The sequence below is a fragment of the Microcebus murinus genome, chromosome 11 (genome assembly GCF_040939455.1).
Source record: "Microcebus murinus isolate Inina chromosome 11, M.murinus_Inina_mat1.0, whole genome shotgun sequence".
Taxonomy (NCBI): domain Eukaryota; kingdom Metazoa; phylum Chordata; class Mammalia; order Primates; family Cheirogaleidae; genus Microcebus; species Microcebus murinus.
In genome coordinates, this window is record NC_134114.1 from 86,931,124 (window position 1) to 86,941,272 (window position 10,149).

At 37.6% G+C, this 10,149-nt stretch overlaps 1 protein-coding gene across 3 annotated transcripts in view; it reads right to left on the reverse strand.

Annotated features, from left to right (window-relative positions):
* Positions 1-8,916, reverse strand: part of PGGT1B (protein geranylgeranyltransferase type I subunit beta) — a 46,101-nt gene extending 37,185 nt beyond the window's left edge. The window contains exons 1-3 of one of the 3 annotated variants that reach the window (XM_076008280.1): positions 8,423-8,717; positions 7,267-7,412; positions 753-871 (exon numbers count right to left, since the gene is read on the reverse strand). In XM_076008280.1, coding sequence (XP_075864395.1) covers positions 753-871; positions 7,267-7,292 — 145 coding nt within the window. In that variant the 5' untranslated portion in view covers positions 7,293-7,412; positions 8,423-8,717. The other 2 variants (XM_012763730.3, XM_076008281.1) reach the window with 2 other exon arrangements.
* Positions 8,917-10,149: the final 1,233 nt, after the last annotated feature.

Below are 10,149 nucleotides of genomic sequence, written 5' to 3' on the forward strand. Positions count from 1 at the left end.
CAAATAAAAAGTTGAAATAAAAGTGATGCTGTAAGTGACCATATAAAGAAGATTAGCCACTAGGGTAACCAATGAACCACTCACACAATTAGGGTATGTTCATATGCACGGAAGAAACTAGTTCCTGAATTGTGTATTTAACTATTTCATTATAAATTATCTTTATGTGGAGCCTCAGGAGCCTGTTTGTAGATATGGAACGCCATAAATTTCGTTGTTTGCAACCTGGAACTTTGAGAATTAATCAAACACTTTAAAGTTTTAAAAAGTCTAAATATGACTGAAGCACAAGCGCTCTACAAAACCATTAAAGAAATGCTAATTAAACACTGGTGGGAAAATAACCAGGAGATTGAAATAAAACTTTTCCATAGCAAAGAACTTTTCACTGAAGAGACCAAAAGAATGCAGGCAATGAAAAAGAGTCAATGCTATAAAACTAATCAAACATAAATATCGACTACAAATAATCAAAAGGCAGTCATCAATGTGGAAGTGTACAACATAGTATGGTGCTACAATTGTGAATCTCAATTTAATTCCAGACAACTGTAAATTGTTTTTTCAAGAGATTTATGATTCAACTTAAGTGTTGTATTTGAGCAGAATGAGAGTAATGTATCACAAGGAAAACATAGATCAGTAAAATATGTTAATAGCATATGAATAAATACTAATATTTGCTAGTTCACCACATGTTATGCCAAGTACAACTAATCACACTAAAAATAAAATGCTAAAAACTCACTCACTGTCTTCTGTGGGAAGGACCTGCAGGGAGTAAATCCACTCTATTATATCATCTTTGTTCACCACATCTAAGGAATCCAACATATCCAGCCCGGAGAGTGCAAAAAATGCAATTGTCAACCTAAAAGAAAAAAAATGTAAAATCCATCTTAACTATCAAACCACTGAACTCTTTCTGGTTCAGAAAAATAACAAACTCATTCTACTTTTACAATAATTTAAACAATACTCCCACCTTATAAAAAAAAAACCCACAACAGTTTATTCTTATAACTTAATAGTGTCAGTCAAACTTCTGTTTCAATTTTTTAAAAAGAGGTTAAGGGGTTAAGAAACCAATCCTACTCAATTGAAGCACATATGAATCCACAGAAGCCTGTATATCAGCAACCTGAAGGCTAAAAGTAGATTAACAAAGAGGATTCTCTGCGCCTAACCAGTACAAATAAGCACAAAAGACTGAGAAATATTTTAAAAATGTCAATTTTTACTAACTTGCCAAGAGCAATTATGCTTAAAGCTTGTGCTTAATTCTTGAGGAATGTTAGAATAAATTTATCTTTGTTCAAATCTGTTTATAAATAATGTGACTTCTTAGAAAAAATTTATTAATATAATGAATTTTGTGAAATAAGAAACACTTACAAAAATACAAATGCATTTCAACTCCATTTTCCCAGAGAGTAGCATTCTTTGATGGAATGAAAAGCTATAAGACCACACTTTCCCCCTCTAATACTGCACACTATAAATCAGAATCTAAACCTTGTGCATTCATATAAAAATCAGTATCTTAATGGTTGCTTTAAAGATAAAGTACTATATTGAAAACAATATAGTACAAAGAATTCAAGTAATTTACTTGTGATTTCAACACTGGATAATCAAAACTACTCAGGAAGTCTGAATTCCAGTGCGGTGTTCTCCTCCACAGGGGTACTTCTCAAACCTGGCTGCACATTATCAGATTAAAAACAAATGAGTAGTGCACCATGGTATATATATACCACATATTGTTAATCTACTAATATACTGATGGACATTTGAATTGTTTCTATACCTTTGCAATTGTGAACTGTACTGCTATAAAAATTAGAGTGCAGATACCTTTTTTACAGAATGTCTTTTTTTCCTTTGGATAGATGCCCAATAGTGGGATTGCTGGATCAAATATTAGTTCTACTTTTAGTTCTTTGAGGTATCTCTGTACTACTTTCCATAGAGGTTGTACTAGTTTACAGTCCATTAAAAAAAAAAATGATGAACTACTTCTAGTATTATCCCGGATAAAGGTGGAGCCCATTCTTCTAAGTGAAGTATCACAAGAATGGAAAAACAAACACCACATGTACTCACCATTAAACTGGTACTAATTGATCAACTAATCACTGATGTGCAAATATGGGACGTAACATTCAAAAGGTGTCGGGCAGGTGGGAGGAGGGGATGGGTAAATCCACACTGAATAGATGTGGTGAGCTCTCTAGGGGACACACATACGTGTTGGGCAGTGCAAAAGTAATTTATGTAACCAAAGTGTTTGTACTCCTGTAATACTCTGAAATTAAAAAACAAAAACAAATTACTAAAACATGTCCAATATAACCTAGAGAGGTCCAAGTCCTGCCTTCACAATTATTAATAAATCAGAATCTCTGGGTAGAAGGTGGGGTCTGGGCACTTGGGTCTTGTTTTTTGTTGTTGTTTTTTCTTAAACTTTCCAGGTGATTTTAATGTGCAGGCAAGTTTTAGAAGTACTGCTCTAGAATAGTGGTTCTCTACTTAGGCAACGCTGCCCCCAAGGGGACACAGGATAATCAAATATTTGGGGTTGTCACAACCTGGGGAAGGTCCTGCTGGCATCTAGTGGGTAAAGGCCAGGAATGCTGCTAAACATCGTACAATGCACAGGAAAGGCCCATACAGCAAAGAATTATCTGGCCCAAAATGTCAACAGTGCTGAGGTCGAGAAACTCTGCTCTAAAGTTACACCGTTATCTTTATGTGTTATCTGAATGATGTGTTTGTCCTGTTACTTGTTCCTAGATATGAATGCATTTCATTTATAAGTATCAAACACAAGAAATCAATCATCTGGTAGTAAAGTATTTGAAAATCTTGCATACCTAATTACTAACGGTTCCCGAAAGTCCAGTATTTTCGACTCATATTTGAGGTTGAGACTGTAAGGTTTGTAGGATTAACATAGGTATGGTGAATAGTTTATACTGATAAAGTGAGGCCGTATCAGTAGCACCCAGCAAGGGCTGATAGAACTAACAAGGGCACATGTCCGACCTCCCTCTAAGATAAGCTGACAAAGTATTCCTTTTCTAATTGCCCCAGAATTCTTTTAAGTATTCCTAAAACTTTGAGAGTGAGAGAATTAAATAAGCCATAAGACATACAAAAGAATTTTGGGCTAAGGGCCTCTGAGAGAATTGATCTAGGGTTTTATGGTACCCAGATGACTGCTACTTGGGGTATAAACTAATGGGCAACCTGACTCAGTGCAGAAATACAGGAGTAATTTTGCCAATACATGCACCTAAAATCAGGCCAATAAAGTTATTTTTACCTTATTATTTCTTTTGGAGAACATTTTTCTGTTCTCTTCCTTTCTTTTTTTCCCTAGATCTGAATCTCTGAGTCAGCCTGAGAAGCTGAAGGAAGCCATGTCTTCCTGCATACTTCCTTCTAATACTCTGAACAATGCATATAAAACATTTATTTTACATGGATAAAAAAGTAACATTTTTCCCGTAAATTAATTTGCTTTACCAGTGGATCAATTCACAGATGAGAGGGGGCAAACTAAATGTCTCCAAAAGATCTCAAATATTCCAGGCTTAAGCAGCAGCACAAAAAACAAGAACAAAAAATCACAACCAAGGATTAAATAAGAACAAATGAGCCAAAAAAAAAAAAAAAAAAAAAGGAAACAAGGAATAAACACAGTTTATAGTCTGGGCAGTAGACAAAAAATTCAGTCACACTGATAAGATATCAATGACTAGTATACAGTCAGGCTAGAGCATGAATGACAATTTGGGAATATATCAGAAACACTGATTTAAGGAGTTGACTAGATTTTTAGATCACTTGCCCTGCCCCTTTCTGGGACAACCCCTCCCTTTACTGACATCTCTAAGTATCCTTAACAATGGACTGAATGGACTGCATTCTTGCCTAGATCTCAGGTGGGCCTATGGCTAAATCATATTGCAGAGTTTTTGTTTGTTGGTTTTTGAGACAGAGTCTAGCTCTGTCACCCAAGCTAGAGTGCAGTGGAGTGATCATAGCTCACTGTAACCTCAAACTCATGGACTCAAACGATCCTATAGCTGGGTAGCTGGGACTAAAGGTGCGCATGCCACAATGCTCAGCTAATCTTTTTCTATTTTTAGTAAAGACGATCTTACTCTTGCTCAGGCTGCTCTCAAATTCCTGACCTCAAGTGATCCTCCCACCTCAGCCTCCCAGAGTGCTATGATTACAGGTGTGAGCTACTGCGCAGGGCCAATAGTTCTAAAATTATAAACAAGCAACTACATTAAGAAATAGGAACACGAATAAAATTGATAATCATGTCAAGTGAAGAGAGAGCCTTAGAAGACACATTAGAATTAATCATAAAGTTAAAATACTAGCACACACCTAAGTAGACACATAGGTGCTACAGTAATAGGGTATTGGGCAGGTGGGAGGGGGGAGGGGGGCGGGTATATACATACATAGTGAGTGAGATGTGCACCATCTGGGGGATGGTCATGATGGAGACTCAGACTTTTGGGGGGGGGGAATGGGCATTTATTGAAACCTTAAAATCTGTACCCCCATAATATGCCAAAATAAAAAAAAAAAAATACTAGCACACAGATGCCCCAATAAAATCTTTGGAGTGAATGAATGAAAGAATGCATGAATTCTAAACATATAATATTTTTCAATGGCTGATTCACCTGGTAAATACTTTAAGTACAGTCATACATCTTTGGAATTATTTAACTTGTTAAATAGTTTTTCTACTATGATAATTATTCAACAAGAAGCACCTACTGAACATCTATTACAGATGAGATGTCATGACAAAAATGAATAAAGCCTCCTAATCTTAAACAGGTTATATAAGTGTCATTACAGAAATCATCTTCTTTTCTAAACCTGCTCCTTTTGCCTCTTATTCTCCAGACCAGATGGTAGTTCCAGTCCTAGAATTTTGGGACTCCTTCATCTCCTCTTTTCTATCCCTACTTTCACTGCCCCAGCATCTCTCTCCAGAATTACTGCACCAGTTTCCTTACTGGTCTTCCTGGTTCTGGTCCTGTCCCACCCAATACAAAGATCAATCTCAAATCCAACGATCACTTTAAAATGCATTATCTAACCATGAAGATCCACCGTTTCCTGTCACTTACATCGCATCCAATTCAATTTTCTTGACAAAGCACACAAAGCTTTCCATGATCTGACCCACATCAATCTCTTAATTCCTGCCAGATCCCCGCTTACATTTTGATCTGTTAGAGAAATGACTGAAGTTCTTTCTCTGCTCAACATTCACTTATCTGCCTTTACTGTTACTGTTCATTTGCAAAAAAAACCAAAACAAAACCCTGGAACACATTCTTTAAGATTTAGTTCTGGGTTATTTCTTTCAAGAAGCCTTCTCTAAGTCCTTATGTCTCTTCAGGTTGAGCTAGTTACTTCCATAATGCCCTGTGAATATTTTAATCATTGTTTATAGTCAGGGGATCAGCAATAACATAATCACCTGGAGCTTGTTAGAAAGGCATCTCAGACCCTACCTAGATGTATGCAATTGAATCTGCTTTTTAACAAGACACCCAAGTGATTCACATGCACATTTGAGTGGGGAAGCACTGCTGTAGTAACTATCTGCGTACTTGTTTCTCCTATCAGGCAAACAGTCTCAAAGTTTAGTGAGTATCTGAACCACCTAGGAAGCTTGTTATAACACAGACACCCAGGCCCACAAAAAGAATCCAACCCAGTAGACATGGGGAGGGGTCCAGGTATGCGCATTTTTATAAGCACCATGAAGTCATTAATTAAAAGCCTTCCACACACTTATTTTGAGAGATACACTGCCAGACTATGATATACTTGAGATAAGGGAGGAAATTAAAGGACAAAATAGTTATGGAATGGAAGGAAACAAGTTACAACACAGAATACATATGGAAAGATGGAAGAACATGAGAATAGAAGGACTAGGTATATTGCAAATGCCTTGTGAAATACAAATTGCCTAAATTTTTCCTCTAGAACAGTTGGATTAGTAAAAACAACATTAGAAAATGGTCAGTATTTTGTTCCTCAATAAAAAAGCCTACTCTGTTTTCCATTACCCAAATGCAAGTGGCAACAATAACTCATAACTACAAAAAACCCTTTAAGCTACTAAATATCCGGTCCAATATTAGCCTTCTTGACAACTTTTTCATACATATTTGCAAAAAGAAAAGAACAGAGGAACACCTGAATCATTGGTTTTACACTATATGCCTGTACCTAGACATATGGTATGCACTCTATAAATGCTTGTGGAATTCAACTGCAATGCTGGGTAAGGACTGTGACTTAGCCAATGCATTGTTTTGTCTTAAAACTGGCACCAGTAGAAATTCTGTGATCAGTCACTTTTGCTTAAAAGATTGGAACTTCTTCACAGCATCTTAAAGTCAATTATGAATCCTGTACACCATAAAAGGAATTAATGCTAAACTAAGGAAAGTAAAGACTGATTCAGGAAATAGAAAAACTTAAAATCACTACAAAAATTGACACATGCAGTTATCTTAAATATGGTTATTAAGTGAGTCACAAGAAAACCAAAAATGATATAAAAATTCTATTCAAGTGTCAACCACTAGACAGAAAATGGATATAATTAATATTGCTTAATCAATGCACCAAAATATTACATATCTATTATCTAACACATATTGCCTGGTGTAAATTCTACGATATTAAAGTGATTAAATCAATTGTTAAATAAGTCAGACAATTTTTGTTGTTTTACTCATGCTGTTAGCAGAATTATAGAGTTTAACACCAACATGCATTAGTCTATATGGTTTTGTCCAAGCTGTAATTTTATAAAATAGACCAAACATGTTGGCATTTTGAAAATGCAATCACAGACCTATAACAATAGCTACAAGCAAAGTTCAACTGTTTAACAAGCACGATTTAACAACAGGACATACACATGTATTGTAGGCATGTATCAAAATATCTATCACATACACCCCATAAATATGTATATTATGTATCAGCAATAAAAAAAATAGGACGGACGACTTTATCCAAATGCTTTGAAGTCAATAAAATTAATCCCTATGACATAAATGATTTATCAACATTTTTAAATATTCTATGTCACTATAACCAATGGACTGAGTTCTGGAAATCTTAATTTAGGTGAAGGTATGAGCTCTGCTAGTCAATCAATACCTATGAATTGAGGAAGGAATATAAATACTGTTTTACTCTTTCTTTTGTAAGAATCTGTTCATCCTTCAGGATTCTGCTCACATTATTCAACAAATATTTCCTTAGTGCTTCTGATATGCCAGATACTATTCAAGGTCCTAGTGCAATGCTGTCCAATAGGACTTTCTGAGATGATGAAAATGCTGAAATAGAAAGAAACAATAGCCACTGGTCAATATGGTGACTGAACACTTGAAATGTGGCTGCTATGCAAACAGAAGAACTGAATTTTTAATTTGATTTAATTAATTCAAATTTAAATAGCCAAACATGGACAGTAGCTACCATATTGGATAGGGCAGCCCCAGTGTGTATTATAGAGGTAAACAAGATAGACAAGGATCCTGCCTTCATGAAGTTTACAATCCAGGGTAATAGAAAGATATTAAACAAATAAGCCAATAAATATGTAATGTTAGGTGGTGACTGAAAGTGGTCCCTTTGGGAAGTGTGATTAAAGAAGGCTTCCTTAAAGAAATTTGGATTAGGTAAATGCCCTTTCTATATGGTCCCATGAATCCTATACTAACATATAGCACAGAACTCTATGTCAATGCCGGCTTGTCTTCTTCAGCTGTACTCCAGCACCCACCATAATAAATATATTTCTTGAGCACGTGTGCATAATATGTAATCTATAAAACTCCTAAAACTGACCCAGTCATGCAGTGTTCAAAATACACCAGAAGCTCAGTGTTCAGAAAACGTGGAGTGAGATTAGAGCAAAAACAATCTGCTCTTTCTTCCCATCCAGTCTCACGCAGCTTTGGAGCCTCACTTCAAAACACAGCAATGCGGAGCAAAGATCGCCGCCTCCTTTCATTCTTTTCATCCTCTGATTTCATGGTGAATGACAAAGTCTTAGCTGACTGACAGTCTCATGTGCCAGAACATACTCCTCAGCTATCGCAAAACACTTTACACAGACTGCTTCACGCAACGCCACACTTCTTCCGTCTACCATTAAATTTGTAATTCCTGGAAAGTAAATTTCTACTCAATCCTTAAAGGCTCTCTGCTGCTCTTACTCACCAAACATCATACAGGCATTCAATTAAGAGTTAATGACTTTAGAGAAGAAAGGGAAGCACTGAAGACAAACGCTTTGTCTTTTTTCTTTTATATTCGGAAGTAATGAGACAAAGTGACTCACAGGCTCTGGGACAGGGAGTAAAAAGGAAGCTCCGAGTTGACAGGAAAATGGTTGGGAAGTGAAAAAGGCGGAAACTGAAGATTCCAAAAGCCCTCGACTTATAGCTTTTCAGACCCTCCTACCATAGCCGGGGGAGTGAGGGTGACCGCAGGCCAGTCCGAAAAGGCAGGAACCGGTCACAGCCGGGTGGGCGGCGGCACAGCCCCCTGCGGGCGCCCGGTTTGCTGTCCCGCCACGCTGCGTCTTTCCGCTGGCGCCGGAGCCCCGGCTCTGTGCGGCCCCGCTAACTGTGGCGACGAGTTACCTGCTGGTCTCGAGTGAAGAATAGCGCTCCGGCAGGACCTGGAGGCATCGCTGGAAGAACCGCACGTGCCGGTCCCTCAGGAAATCCAGCCGCTCTCCCTCACCGTTCCCTGCCAGCCTCTCCTCCTCAGTGGTCGCCATGCTGCTCCGGAAGCGACGTCCGCCGCAACCCGGAAGCAATTGCCGGGCGGCGTGAACAAACCCCAACCGGTAACCTGGAGGTGTTAGGTGGCGAAGGGTGTTAGCCTGCCGCAGGCCAATGCGGTGATTGAAACCGTCCCCTATCAGCTGAAAATCTTGTGCTATACTTTCCCTCCTTGATTTTTCCATAGCTAGCGCAATACCCAACCTTTTCTATTCTAAGCCCCAGAAGTTTGGAAACACCTCGCAGGCCTTGTATTATAAAATCAGCCCACAAACCCCTCTGTCAGAACTTTTATGCTCATTTGATATTTGGGAGGAATTGCAAGGTCAATCAATAGGTTCTCGTACCCTTTGAGAAAACTCTGGCCCTAAAGAATGTGAGCATGGTGTATCTGAAAATGGGGGTGGATTAGTATAAATTTGCTAATAGTCTGAATTTGGGAGGGCCACAGTTTTAAGCTGAATGGATAGGGAACTAAGCCTACAAATCAAAATGTGGAAATAAAGTTTGTTAATTATTGACACTACGAAAGTAAGAGACTTTTCTAATTCTCTCTGGAATACCAGGAATCACTTTAAAATATATGTATACTTGCAACACACAAACACCATAGATATTCATACGTGGGTGAAACTACTGACATTTTTTTTACACATCTTACAGACTTTACTCTTTGCGTTGATGTGTCATCAGGAATCAACATTGCATCAATACACAACAGCAAAATAAACTCAACATGTTCTCCAACTACCTGTAAACTAAAAAAATGAATTAACATGCTTCTAGTTGTTTTCCAAAAATATGTATTTAAGTTGCTTTAGCCATATGCTATTCCCTTTAAAGGTTTGTGAGGCATTTTTGGCCAGGAGGGGGTAAATCCACCCAAGGATGGGGTCTAAACTAGGTTCTTTGTAATCAACTTAGCTAACAAGTTTGGGTATAATTTTAATTGTTAGCTTTCTTAGAAAATGTAATTCTTAAGAAAATGTACCCTGTGGGCTGGAGTTATCTTGTACTTATTCAATAGTCCAAAGCACCTTGAATTAATTTTTCGTACTAGTAAAACTACTTAGTCACAGGTATTCTTGCATGTCTTTTAACAAATACTATATTAACAAACAGCACTGTGTGGAAGAGGGCTATCTTTGGCGCTTCCCTGTAAATATGGAGCTCACAGTCTTTGCCCCTTACATATGCTCAGTCTAGGGTTGTTTTCACTGGTACAATTAAGATTGGTCTCTCACAGATACCCTCAAATGCCTGAAGATGTTCAAAGTGG